The sequence below is a fragment of the Polyodon spathula genome, chromosome 12 (assembly GCF_017654505.1).
Source record: "Polyodon spathula isolate WHYD16114869_AA chromosome 12, ASM1765450v1, whole genome shotgun sequence".
In the NCBI taxonomy this organism is placed as follows: Eukaryota; Metazoa; Chordata; class Actinopteri; order Acipenseriformes; family Polyodontidae; genus Polyodon; species Polyodon spathula.
Window position 1 is genome coordinate 30,460,602 of NC_054545.1, and position 14,830 is coordinate 30,475,431.

At 40.1% G+C, this 14,830-nt stretch overlaps 1 protein-coding gene across 1 annotated transcript; it reads right to left on the reverse strand.

Annotated features, from left to right (window-relative positions):
• Positions 1–212: 212 nt before the first annotated feature.
• Positions 213–4,958, reverse strand: LOC121324763 (gamma-aminobutyric acid receptor subunit pi-like). Its single transcript, XM_041266921.1, has 8 exons — positions 4,793–4,958; positions 4,526–4,638; positions 4,150–4,217; positions 3,588–3,805; positions 3,082–3,164; positions 2,562–2,699; positions 2,240–2,392; positions 213–1,939 (listed from the first exon to the last, which is right to left on the reverse strand). Exons 1-8 carry the CDS (start codon positions 4,843–4,845, stop codon positions 1,911–1,913), a joined length of 855 nt encoding a protein of 284 aa, XP_041122855.1. The 5' UTR covers positions 4,846–4,958; the 3' UTR covers positions 213–1,910.
• Positions 4,959–14,830: the final 9,872 nt, after the last annotated feature.

Sequence of the window (14,830 nt, forward strand, 5' to 3'; positions counted from 1 at the left end):
AACTTTGAATTGTATGTCTACCTTTTTGACATATCAAATATTTTCACAAAACAGTCATTACACTTTAAAGCTACAGTGTGCTGTGCAAAAGCTCATCATGAACACATCTGTGAAACGGTAGAATAAAAGTTGCTACATTTAAAAAATATATAAACACATGCATTTTGCGGTCCACTAAAATAAGTGGCTTTACATAATCCCTGTTAGTAAGAAATGGGAGTGTCCAGTGTGAAAACACGAAATAATAAATGAACGTAGCATACAAAGTAGCACTATAGCATTAAAATGTTAAGAGCTTGCAGTGTCCAAAAAGAAAATACAAATACAAAATATGGACTGCATCGTAACAGGAAAGCGCAATCAATCAGACATGCAGAAACGTTAATCTGTTAACGTTTCTCTCGTGAGTCTGGGTTGGGAGTCTGTATCATCTGATTCGAAACTGCCAAACTCTTTGTCATTTAAACCTTCATCATTGATGATGGATGCAGTTATCTGAATCATTAATGCACAGAGCGAGTTTTCTATTCAGGTGACCCTCAGGCATTATTTGCGCATGGTTATTAAAAAACGGAAATTAATGGTGAAAATGTTACTTTCAGCGAAATGTTCGTACAAACCGTGGCGTTGAACAGCAGAATCTGGTAATCAGTATTTGGATCATTCAAAGTTCAGTAATGAGTGTGCTTGATTTGATTGTACAATGCTGCTGGTAGGCATGGAAGGAAAACGTGTGTTGAGTTTAGGCAGAGTGAAGAGAATATATAATATGCTGAACTGAGGAGCAGAACTATTTAGTTTGGGTGAAGAATTCCCTATTCCCTTTCTCTATAATGTGCATCTGTTAATGTGAAAGGGATCCATGTCTGACAGTAGGTTTATCATGTTTGAGCTGAGAAGTTTTCAAGGCAACCTCAGTTTGCCAGCCACTGATTTTCACTTGTAAATTTTTCAGATGTAAAAACGGGCATGATTAAATCTATCCCGCGGCACTTCATAAGTAGGAGTTGGGAAGAACGAAAAAAGACAGTGTGTCACACATTGGGAGACGGGCCCATTTGTTTGCTGCAAACTAAAGATGTTTAAATATTTAACTCAGGTTATTTAGAAAAGGATATGCTTAACATAGGTCAATAGATTCTGTGGTGGACAGCAGTCTTCTTATGCAGTCCTTCATGTTTTTTTTTTTACTTTCAGGATCCAGTTGTATGCAATAACACCACTGCAGAAGGAATGGAAATCATTATAAATATTTTAGTGCCTGATCTCTTTCCCCTTGTAATTTGAGTGACAACCACAGGGATGGCCTTCATCCGGCTCACAGTTGGATACTTTTAAAATAGCAATTAAGAAAGGAGACCACAGCAGCTTGTCCATTTTATTCCAAGTGTACACCCTTTAAAACTGTATCATTAAAAGACGAGGAGGGGTACAGTGCGTGTTCAGAGGAAGAGGTAATAGATCCAGTAAAAAACATTGATTAACATGAACGCCAGGGGGAAGAACATGGAGGAATTGCGGTCAATGTTGTGTGGATTTTACACATTGAAGAAAGCCAGGGTTAGCTGAACCTTCCCCTTGAGAGCCATGAAGAATTGCTCATTATCTAGCCGCAGCTCTGCCTTTGAGCCCACCTTCCCGGAAGTCACAACTCTCATACAGTCATTCTGGGTATTGTTTCGCTTCACCACCTTACTGGGGTTGGCAGAACTGGTGCTGAAGACTGGAACCATCCCGTTTGACTCCTCTAAATCTTTCCTAAGCTCCTGCAGGAGAGGGAAGCAGAATTCACTAAGTGGGGTAGCAGAAACAAATTGAGATTTTGTGATCAGTTTGAGTCAACTTGGGCCAGCGGTTTTCCAGCTGTTTCTCTTCCAGTCAGTTCCAGTCCAGGACCTTGTTTCAATCATCTACTTTTTAAAGTGAATTGTCATCACCCCTAAAGAGAGAGAAAAAGGAGCAGGTGGTGTTTATCTTTCAGAGCTCACAAAGAGATCTGTCCAATAAGTGGCTTCTGACCCACTTGTATAGAATTAGTACTTTTGTCAGAACCCGGTACTTACTGCTTTATCTCCAGAGTGTTTAGATAACATTAGGTGATCAACCAAGGTTTTAAGATGTATAAAGAGTGTAGCACTTGCACAACGTCACATTGTGAGCGAGAGGGAGCATGTTATTATTTTGGAACGCTGTTGAATGAAGAGAGCTGTGGGGCAGACAGTGTCAGTTGGTGACTCACCGATGCAGGTGCGGGCTGGGACAGAAGACTGGCTGATCCAGAAGGAGACCCAGGACAGCGCCACCAGCAGTGTAGCTGGAACATACCTCTCTAGGATGAAGTACAGGATGTTACACCACAGCGCAAAGTGGAGGACCAGCTTCGGGTAGGAACCTGAGAAAAAATATAAGCCTCTTTTAAAGCCCCCAAACTTCTCTCATTACCTGTGTGTTTCTATTATTATAGGACCAACTTTGTTAGAGCCATGAAACTCTCATAAATCCCCCCAAAACCTCGACATGTATTCCGACCTACTATATACACACTTGGTGACCTTAGTTACCTGTCTCGTACACAGCTTGTGACACAGAGGTGTAGTAGCTCTCCACTGAGTACTGTGCGAGCTGCAGTGTGTCTAGACCTTTCATTGAATCGTTCCCCTGCGTCCAGTAAAAAACGACATCCTGGAGATTATAACCCCCTGCGTGGAGAGAGGAGTCACAGAGATAAACCAGGGATCTGTTCTGGGATACCCCAGCCAAAGCATGGTGGAATGATTCTGCTTAACCTTTGCTCAGTCTTGGATCTTAGAACTACCTTGTTTCAAATGACCACAGATGCCAACAATCTGAGCAGTCTAACTCCTGTAGTAATCAGGTCACAGCATCCAACCTGTAATAATGTGATTCTGTAGGTCTTAAGAAATCAACTGATCTAGGAGATGCTTACCATGGGCTTGACTGCTGGCAGTGATCATTTATAGAACACATTTTAACAAGGTATTGCTAAAATAAGGTGCGGGTCAATACACTATTGCATATTATTGGGTAGGAGTTATTATCAGGAACAGTATTGGTACTCACAGCTCTCCAACTGCAGGGTGCACATTTGCCGATCCATGGGGTATTTGGTCAGGTCCATGTTACAGGCGATTGTAGCCGTTATCCTGAAAACAAGATTCAGCAAAGGAACACCTTTTTGAAAGCAGACTACATTATATCTGCATTTATTTGTGTTACTTATATAGGGTACTTTGTACCACTATGTTTCAGAACACAAAGTTTCTCTGAGAAAAGATTTAGAAAGATTTAGTCAAGACCAGTGAACAATCAAGGAAATGCTTGTTTTGAAAGATCTTTATTAATTCATTATCACTGCTGGCATCCTAGTAACATACTTGGAACTCCAATGCTACTGAATGCAGTCAACAAGCTCTATATATTGGTTAAACAATTCTAGACTATTGTTGTCTACTGTAGCAACAGACTGAAACAGTTTCATGAATAACACAGTGTGAGATTGTTTTTATTGAAGTAACTCCTGAGTTCAATAATTGTCAGTAAGGCCTGATAGGTATTGAAGGTCCTACCTGAGTGCATAGAACACAGTACCATTGCTGAAGATTCGGATGAGGCGGTTCTCCACAGTGATGTCATGCAGGAATGACTTCCTGGAGTTGACGATGAATGTGTCTGGTACCCAGAGCAGCTCCACTAACCTTCGGTCAAGACTCAGACTCTTATTGCCCTCGAAGAGGAGTCGCTCATCCATCCACTGCTGCCTCAGGAAGATGGTCGCTGTGTAATCCTGGGAGTGGGTGGGGTTGGGGAAGGGAGACAGTAAGGACACAGGGACAGATTTACTCAGGTATTTTCTCTACACAAAACAATATGGTAGCATGTTTGGTCCATTTGTCCAGAGACAACTTGTATATTGTATAAATACTTTATTTGCACTTATAGATTCCTATAATAATATGTAAAATGGGTTAAATTTGGGGTTGTTGGACCTCACTGTCCCGTATGAAGACCAAACCTACTGCAAACAATGAAGAACTGTGATAATCACCGTCAGCTCTCCATGTACTGAAGGAGCAGTGGATTAGTGCACTTGTACCCTGGCTAGAGACTGATCCTCCTTCTCAGACTCACCATGTTGATTTCAGAGATGGCATCAATACTCGCGATGCCCAGACTCATTCCGATCTCGATCGGACCTTCTGGGAAGAAAGTAATGTGAGAGTCAATACTTTGAGGACTGTGCTACTTTATTTGGAATGTAATTAAGAGCTTGGTGACACAATGGATTAATGTAATTCACCTGTTGTTCACTAATTTAATATGATTAACACTTGAAAACTTTGAGGTTCTCAAACTTTGCCCTCTCTAAAATAGGTAATGGAGACTTAATGTAACTGTCATCTCACATAAATTAGAAGAAGAAGAAGAAGAAGAAGAAGAAGAAGAAGAAGAAGAAGAAGAAGAAGAAGAAGAAGAAGAAGAAGAAGAAGAAGAAGTTATCACTAACCATTGAAATTGGGCTTCAGGTAACTGTTGTAGCCTTTCATAAGTTTCCGGATGGTGGGTGAGAGGTCAAAGTCATTCCTGTCAGGATGCTTGGCTCCAGATAACACGCACGTGCTAGAGAGAGTGAGGCATACATAGAGGAGATATAGCAGAGATATAGCAGAGACAGAGCAAGGAGGAACCGAAAACCACCATAAAGTGAAGGACTGATGTGCAGCCTTTTTGTCTAACAAGCAAGAGATTGCAGTTAGTACCATATCTCACTCACCTGTGCATCAGGAAGAGAAAAAGGGGGACACAGGTCAGCAGGGAGACAAGCATCTTCTTCACCAGTGTGGGTGTGAATCCTGAAAAGAAACACAGCAGGAAGATGAACACAAAAAGAGTCCTGGCATAGATCCTAGGACTCAACTATTGAACTTCCAGGGATTGGACAAAATATTACAAAGGTCTACCATAGCACTGTCAGTACAGTGGGTTGGAGAGGCATCTGAGGCAGATGAGTCTGCAAGGTGTTTTAATTGAATTGAAGGGATACATGAACACCCTTCAGTAATTACCACTTAATTACGTGAAGAAAGTAGGGGTTGATAAATGAAGCAAATTATTTCATCCAGAAGCATTGGACTTTGTACAGTCTTGGATATAGAATTATACATTTTTTACTTTTACACTGGAGACTAGAGAGACCTGGAATTAGTAGGTCTGTCTGTTATGAAAAGTTAATTGTTGACTCCAGACTATTATAACATCATTCAACCATGAATCACTGTAGTTTGCTGGCTGACCCACTAGGTGGCAGCACAGTAAAATACAAGACAGAAATCCAGTGAAGGGAGTGCAGCTGACAAATCCGCATGTTCATAGCGAGGTACAGTGCCTAACAGAAAAGCGGCTGTGGCTTGCATTTAAGTGCGACAAAGTAAAGTTACCCAGCAGTTTACCCACTGTACTGTAATGGCAGTTTAGCTGAGAGGCCCAAACTATTTTCATTCATTTCCTTTCCTCCTTGTAGCTCCTTTTTGTGTCCTGTACTGTACAACACATGGCCTGAGGAAACACAACTTTTTAAATTATTTTTTCATTCTTTCATTCACCCCTGTCATATTTAATCATTAGCCTAAGATTACATATATATATATATATATATATATATATATTATATTATTAGAGATCTATAATATATATAATAATATATATATATATAATTTGACCGTCAGTTGTCTGTGGTGTCCTCAGCCATAGAAATACTTCTCTTCAGCACAGTTTTTTTTGTGTGTGTGTGTGTTTTGTTTGTTTTCTTTTTCATTTTGTAACATTAGCATTTTCTCCTTTCAAAAAAAAAAAAATAGGAGTTAATTAAAGAATAGATTAAGGACTAAATATCATGGTATCTCTGAATAGATAATTGTCTCCCTCTTTAAATATATGAAACTTTTGTAATTAAAAAGTCTGCCCTACAGGTGCAATGGTGCCCAAAATAATAGATATTTACTACAAATGCCTGTACTGTCTATATACACACAGATATTGCTATACGACCTGGAGGAAGGGAATGTCTCACCTTCACTGCTATGAGAGTCAAGTATAGTAGTAATCTGCATGTGCAGTGAATGTGTGTTTGCAGTTAACATACAGTCATTAGTTTTGCCTGCAGGAGACTACAAGTGTGTTCAGTCCTACGACAGGGACAGGAAACATCGTAAAGAGAAAGCCATCTTCTGCTCTTACGAATGTTTTTTCATTAGAATCTAGAACACTGCTGTAGTGGCTGGTGATGGTAAATTGCACATGCTCCACACTGACTACTTTGTGTCTGCTGTGCTTATTTGAATTGCTTGTATTTACTTTCTGTTTTACAGGGTGCTCTATACATGTTTTAGAAATTTCTTTGTAGTGTTGCTTTTATAATTGAGAACATGTGCTGAAAATTATTAAACGAGGCAGTCTTCCCAGCGACAGCGAGTGGGAGAAGTACAGGCGTGGAAAAGTACAGAGCAGTTTCGAAGCAGAAAGGAGAAATTGCATCTTGAATTGCTTTAATCAGAAAACAGAGGACATTGGGGAAACACAGCAGCAGCTCAAAGTCAAACAGCCGCGTGTGTTTTTCTGATAACAAACAAGCTGAAACTCGGAGCAGCTGATTCAAATTCAGCGCCGTTTTGAGACACGGGCGAGGGGAGGAGCCGACAGCACAGCAGAACAACGCAGTTAAACGAGGCAGTCTTCCCAGCGACAGCGAGTGGAAGCGACAGCGAGTGGGAGAAGTACAGGCGTGGAAAAGTACAGAGCAGTTTCGAAGCAGTTGGAAAGCAGGTTGACAGCTGCAGAAAAAACTAAACTTAAAAAAAAAAACCCTCAACATGGTCTTCAAGCCTGTAATCTGTGACACCTGCTTGATGTGGGAAATCCGAGAAAACCCAGCGGAGCTAAACCAAGTGTGCGTAAAGTGCCGCGCGATCCAGGATTTGCATGAACTAGTAAGTATGCTAGAAATGGAGCTGGAAGAAGTGAGACAGCAACAGGATCTTGAGGAACTGGCACACCCACAATTCATGGAAGTCTGCATCACCCCTAACATACTGAAAGCCACCAGGGAGATAGAAGGTCAGAACAGCTGGGTTCAGGTAGGCAGAAGCAGGGAAAAAAAGAAACTTCGTCAAACACAACCACCAGAAATCAAAACAACCAACAGATTTGAGTCACTTCAGAATTGTGATGAGCAGAACCAACAACAAGAGAATGAAAGGAACAACATCCAGGACCCCATTGACAGTGGTGACCAGACAGCAAAAAGAAGGGAGGTCATGATTGTTGGGGACTCCATATTGAGAAACACAGCAAGTTCAGTTCGCAGTTTGGACCCCCTTACTACAACAGTGTGCTGCCTTCCGGGAGCCTCGGTCAAGCACATCACTGAGAACGTGGACAGGCTCCTAGAACGAACAGGAGACGACCCGGTAGTAGTCGTCCACATCGGTACAAACAACATTGGAAGAGACAGACCAAAATCCCTGCAAAACAAATTCAGAGAGCTAGGAAGGAAATTAAAAGAGAAAGACCAAAACTGTGGTATTTTCTGGTATACTACCCGCACCTTGCAAAGGACCATATGGACAGCTGGAAATAATTAATCAAAACGCATGGCTGAAGACGTGGTGCACACGGGAAGGCTTCACCTATCTTGATCATTGGACCACATTCTACAACGAGGACTATCTGTATAGACGGGATGGACTGCATTTAAATAACAAGGGAACTAGTCTACTTGGAGAAAAGATCCTCGAGCAGGTTCGGAAGCATTTAAACTAGAAAGGAAGGGGGGAGAAATCAACAAAAAAACAGAAGGGAGACCGCATCAAAACAAGAACAACAACTCAGGTAAGACAACCATTAAATGTATTTATCTAAATGCTAGAAGTATCAGAAACAAAATTCTAGAACTTGAAGCTACTGCACTAACAGGTAACTATGATGTGATAGGTGTTACAGAAACGTGGTTGTCTGAGAGTGATGGGGACGAATATAATATTTGTGGAAATACACTGTATAGGAAAGACAGGCAGGACAGAAGAGGAGGAGGGGTAGCGCTATACATAAGAAACAGTCTTGAAGCCCAGGTGTTAAACCTGGACAAAGAAAATAAAACCGAATCAATATGGGTCAGAATAACGGACAAAAATTCAAAAGGCATAATAATAGGAGCATGCTATAGACCGCCAGATTCAGATGGTGAGCAAAATAATCTGTTATACAATGACATTAGAAATGCATGTAGCAAAGGAGAAGCCATACTAATGGGGGATTTCAACTTCCCCCAAATAAAATGGGAAAACCCGGTGGGTAGCGCGAAGGATGAAATAGAAATGGTGGAAATGACAAATGACTGCTTCCTAACACAATTTGTGAAGGCACCCACTAGAGGGGAGGCATGCCTTGATTTAGTCTTTTCAAATAACGAAGATAGAATAACTAAAACAGAGGTCAGAGAACCACTGGCAAACTCAGACCACAACATGGTCTCATTTGAAGTGTTTTTTAAATCCTCAAAAGTAAAGACTAAAGCTAAGGTTTACAATTTTAGAAAAGCAAACTATGAAGGTATGAAACAGAGACTAACAGAAGTAGATTGGAGTAAAATAGAGAAAACACCCACAGAAGAAGAAGGATGGTTGTTCTTCAAAAATGTAGTACTAGAGGCACAAAACAATTACATCCCTAAAGTAGACAAATCTAAATGTAAAACTAAATTGCCAAAATGGTTTAATAGATCAATTAAAAAAAATATTCAGCGAAAAAAGGCACTTTACAGAGCATTAAAAAAGGACCAAAAAGAAAGTACGCAGAAAGAGTACACAGAACTGCAAACGCAAGTCAAAAAGGAAGTTAGAAAGGCCAAGAGAGAAATAGAAATGAACATTGCTAAGGGAGCTAAAACCAATTCCAAAATGTTTTTCCAATATTACAACAGCAAGAGAACATTCAAAGAGGAGATTAAATGTTTAAGAGATACAAATGGCAAAATCGTAGAGGAAGAAAAAAAAATAGCAAATATATTAAATGATTACTTTTCACAAGTTTTTACAAAGGAAGTTACTGACAACATGCCCCACATGTCATCCAGTTCCTATCCAGTTTTAAATAACTTTAGCATAACTGAGGCAGAAGTGTTAAAGGGACTAGGAGCTCTTAAAATAAACAAATCCCCTGGGCCGGACGAGATCCTCCCAGTAGTACTCAAAGAAATGAAAGAAGTAATTTACAAACCGCTAACCAAGATCATGCAGCAGTCTCTTGACACAGGGGTGGTACCGACAGACTGGAAAATTGCAAACGTAATACCGATCCACAAAAAGGGAAACAAAACTGAACCAGGTAACTACAGACCAGTAAGCCTGACTTCTATTATATGCAAACTTATGGAAACTATAATAAGATCCAAAATGGAAAATTACCTATATGGTAACAGGGTCCTGGGAGACAGTCAACATGGTTTTAGGAAAGGGAGATCGTGCCTAACTAACTTGCTTGATTTTTTTGAGGATGCAACATCGATAATGGATAATTGCAAAGCATATGACATGGTTTATTTAGATTTCCAGAAAGCTTTTGACAAAGTCCCGCACAAAAGATTAATTCTCAAACTGAACGCAGTTGGGATTCAAGGAAACACATGTACATGGATTAGGGAGTGGTTAACATGTAGAAAACAGAAAGTACTGATTAGAGGAAAAACCTCAGAATGGAGTGTGGTAACCAGCGGTGTACCACAGGGATCAGTATTAGGTCCTCTGCTATTCCTAATCTACATTAATGATTTAGATTCTGGTATAGTAAGCAAACTTGTTAAATTTGCAGACGACACAAAAGTAGGAGGAGTGGCAAACACTGTTGCAGCAGCAAAGGTCATTCAAAATGATCTAGACAAGATTCAGAACTGGGCAGACACATGGCAAATGACATTTAATAGAGAAAAGTGTAAGGTACTGCACGCAGGAAATAAAAATGTACATTATAAATATCATATGGGAGATATTGAAATTGGAGAAGGAATCTATGAAAAAGACCTAGGAGTTTTTGTTGACTCAGAAATGTCTTCATCTAGACAATGTGGGGAAGCTATAAAAAAGGATGCTCGGATACATTGTGAAAAGTGTTGAATTTAAATCAAGGGAAGTAATGTTAAAACTGTACAATGCACTAGTAAGACCTCATCTTGAATATTGTGTTCAGTTCTGGTCACCTCGCTATAAAAAAGATATTGCTGCTCTAGAAAGAGTGCAAAGAAGAGCGACCAGAATTATTCCGGGCTTAAAAGGCATGTCATATGCAGACAGGCTAAAAGAATTGAATCTGTTCAGTCTTGAACAAAGAAGACTACGTGGCGACCTAATTCAAGCATTCAAAATTCTAAAAGGTATTGCCAGTGTCGACCCAAGGGACTTTTTCAGCCTGAAAAAAGAAACAAGGACCAGGGGTCACAAATGGAGTTTAGAAAAAGGGGCATTCAGAACAGAAAATAGGAGACACTTTTTTACACAGAGAATTGTGAGGGTCTGGAATCAACTCCCCAGTAATGTTGTTGAAGCTGACACCCTGGGATCCTTCAAGAAGCTGCTTGATGAGATTTTGGGATCAATAAGCTACTAACAACCAAACGAGCAAGATGGGCCGAATGGCCTCCTCTCGTTTGTAAACCTTCTTATGTTCTTATGACACAAACTAAAACATACAAAAACATTGAGAACCCAATCCTGCTGTGTAAGACCAAAATCAATCATCCCTCAAAGAGGGATGAAAGCAGTTTTTTTTTTTTAAAGATAGCTAATGGAAAGCACTGTATGAATGTCTTCATATTTACACATTCACATGCCTTCCTTGTATTTTCTTGTTATGCTTACAGCAGTTCAGTTAATCCCCAATTTTTATTTATTGTACCACAGTATACTGGTTTGCACCAGTTACCTTGACAACAAGTTTGCATGCTTTTTTATACTGATATTTTCCTGGACTAAACCAACAGGGAACTTTGCATCAATTTACAGATATCAAATCTTAACTGAAGTGGTTTTTGTTTGTTTATTTGTTTGTTTGTTTGTTAGCACATAAACATGTATTATACTTATCATGATTATTACCGCCTGACATCAATTATGCAACATGCATAACAATGAGGTTGTTGTACAGACTTGCTGAGAACTTAGTAGATACTATAAACCAGAGCCTTGAGCCTCATTGTATGTGCACCCACCCACAGTGATAGAGTCAGCACTATGATGTGTAACTTATTAATCTTGCATTTAATTCATGTAATATAGGAATGTCCATGGCAGTTCTGGAGAAGGGCAGAGACAGAACTTTGCGCTTCTGTTACATGAGAGAGTGCTGCAGAGGGAATGATTCAGTGGCACAGCTGTCTTAACCCCTTCGCCCCAGGAATTCTCATCTGTCTACCCTCTCGTGTGTTCTCCTGTTTCAGACACTAAGTCAGCGATTTAACCAGGGCTGGATTCAAGGCCTAGGCAAAAAGCTACAAGGCAGAGGGTTAGGCCAAGGCTGGGATACAATACACAAAGGTTGGTGTCAAAGAAAAAGGTCTGCTTTGGAGAAACTGTACCTGACACCTCGAAACTAAAGCACTAAATCAAATTCACCGCATTTTAAAATGTTTCATTATTAAAATAACATTTGAAATGTGTTATTCATTTTATAACAGGTATCAGTATGAGAAATTGGATGTGACCAGACAGAAATGTCTTTTCTCTGGAACACAGGAAATCCGAAGACAGACACTCAAGGCCACTGTCAAGGTCCAGGTTTTAACCACTGAAAAAAAAAAAAAAGTAAAATACTCAGACACCAGTCACTGTTTACCAGCTCATGTAAGGCTTTATGTCTGTACCTCATTTAAGTTACATGACCTGTGAAATTATTTTATGTATTTGTTTCTCTTCGTCAACAATTTACCTTGGATGCTTATTTGAACTAAATGGCTTTCACTTCCTAAGGCTCTACAGCCAGGGGATAAGAATGTTAGTTAAGTCTTGGTCTAAGTTGGCACTCCCTACTTGTTTCCTCTCCCAACACAGACACATACAAATAAAATACTTACTTACAGTGTGAACTAAAAGAATCAACTGTTTAGTGAATGATGTATGAGGATAAATAAAAGAAAAAGAAGAAAAACAACCAGTTTCAATTATAATGATCTGAAAGACATAGTGATAAGTGATAAGGCACTAACTTTTCATTTATTTTCATCTATTGTATTTCATTGATCTGCACCCTAAATTAAAACAAGCAAAGAAACCAAAACTCTTCAACACAAAATAAGGGAGGCTGTGATAATATTGCTAGTGCTGATAAGCAGTATGTTTTAAACTGTCATGACACTGAACTTAAAGGGCTGTTACACTGTAATCAATTGCAGAGTATGTGATTGTATCAATGTAGCTTTGCTTCCCAGTTTCTGTCCCAGTTATATTCCACTTTGACTGTAGCTGTGATGATGCAGTCACTTTTCATTGCGGTTTTCATCTCATTTCAATCTTTTGAAATTTGAATGAGCAGTGGCACAATTTAATGTTCAAAGTAAAAGAACATCCATTAAAATGAAGCAGGAGGGGAGTCACTGATTGCATTTTAATTAGTATTACAATTTAATAAAAGCTATTATTATGCTTATATTGTATCAATGTAAGTTAGCGCTCTGAATTATTCTGCACAATTTCAGCAATTCAACAATCAAAATGACTAAATACAAAATCTGCATATAATAGTAGACACCTGCAGCCCAATACTTTAACCACGGAGCAACTGAAACCATCTATCCTCCACACTGCATCCCAGCACTACCCACTGAGCAACTGAAACCCTCTACCCTCCACACTACATCCCAGCATACTAATCACTGAGGAACTGAAACCCTCTACCTTCCACACTGCATCCCAGCACTCTAACCACTGAGCAACTGAAACCATCTACCCTCCACACTGCATCCCAGCACTACCCACTGAGGAACTGAAACCCTCTACCCTCCACACTGCATCCCAGCATACTAATCACTGAGCAACTGAAACCATCTACCCTCCACACTGCATCCCAGCATACTACCCACTGAGGAACTGAAACCATCTACCCTCTACACTGCATCCCAGCACTCTCACCACTGAGCTACTGAAACCATCTACCTTCCACACTGCATCCCAGCACTCTCACCACTGAGCAATTTAAACCATCTACCCTCCACACTGCAGCCCAGCACTACCCACTGAGGAACTGAAACCCTCTACCCTCCTGTGACGGGGTCTTCCTCGAGTCACGCGTGTGGGTCGCCGCTGTTCAAGCATACAGAGAGACTGAGGTTGGTGTTGAAACGCCGGCACAGGCGCGCAGGATTTATTAACAACAAAAAGAAAGTGAAAGTAAAATAAAGGTGGTCATGTGACGTTACCAGCGATGGTAACGCACAGAGGACAAATACAGTAAACCGTACAAAAAGTGCAAAATAAAACGCAATACCCCAAACTATAACTCAAAAGGTGCCGTGAAAACGGCAAGCCTTGCAGCAGCCCCGAGCAATCTCCCGCGGATGTTTTTAAACTGACGGACACTCGGTCGAGACCCGCCCATGTGCTGATTGAGGACCAGCACAGCCAATCACTTGCTGCCCTTCCCTCAATCAAGCACAGCAGGCAGCAAGTCTCAATCGAGCACCCGTCTGTAAACAATAATACAATCAAACTAATCAAGTACCAAAACGTCACAAAATAAACCCATTCCCACATATAAACCACACCAACACTAATTTACCACTGTGCAGGGCAATCGCACTGCCACACCTCCACACTGCATCCCAGCACTACCCACTGAGGAACTGAAACCATCTACCCTCCACACTGCATCCCAGCACTCTAACCACTGAGAAACTGAAACCATATACCCTCCACCCCTCCACTGTGCCACACTGCAGCCGAGCACTCTAACTCCCAAACTACTCCAACCCACTCCTTTCCACACCACAGCCTGGAACTGTTACTGAGTAATCCACACTGCAGTCTAGCACTCTGAAGCCTGAAATACTCAAACCCATTACGCACTGTGATCAAATCAAATTTTCTAATTCAAATGTATTTAAGTAATCAGGATGGAACCCTTGAGAGTCCTGACAGGACAAGAAATAATATTATACAACCAATGTCAAAAGCAGACAAATCATTCAAACAGGACAAAATCACTTAAAACAATCATAAAAACAGTTATACAAGATAAAAGTATAAAAAATAGAACAATTGCAATTTACACGATCCTGGACATCGTCAGTATTTGAAAAGCTGGTCAGATTTAAAATAAATACTCTGGGTTTGGAATTTAATATGCATAAATGGTTCAACTTCGTGTGAGTTGAAAAGTAATTACTAGTTACTGTGTACATTCTCTTTAGCTTATCGTCTTTCTCATATTTGTGAAGCCTCTCGTTAATGCCTAGAAGTCGACTCTTTCTCCCTGAAGAATAAACTAAACGTAAGCTTCTAATTAGTGCTTTATTCCCTTATACAAATTTACCATAGTATTTTCGCACTGTATTTTTGCACTTTTTCCCATTTAATGCCATGTATTAACCACAATGTACCCTGGTTTACCATGTTTATTAATGTTTGATCATACCTCACTGTTCTTTACATTGCTTTGCTGTGCTTTACCGTACCATGTTTATTAATATGTTTGATCATACCTCACTGTTCTTTATATTGCTTTGCTGTGCTTTACCGTACTTTGACTATGCTTTATTACACTATGGGTTGAC

Bases quoted from the DNA above. Each gene is read 5' to 3' on its own strand.
- LOC121324763 (XM_041266921.1), bottom strand. From the start codon at position 4,845: ATGCTTGTCTCCCTGCTGACCTGTGTCCCCCTTTTTCTCTTCCTGATG. The intron at 3,806-4,149 runs GTGAGTCTGAGA...ACCCACTCCCAG, and splicing joins CCATCTCTGAAATCAACATG to GATTACACAGCGACCATCTT. The intron at 3,165-3,587 runs GTAGGACCTTCA...TCTTGTTTTCAG, and splicing joins ACTGTGTTCTATGCACTCAG to GATAACGGCTACAATCGCCT.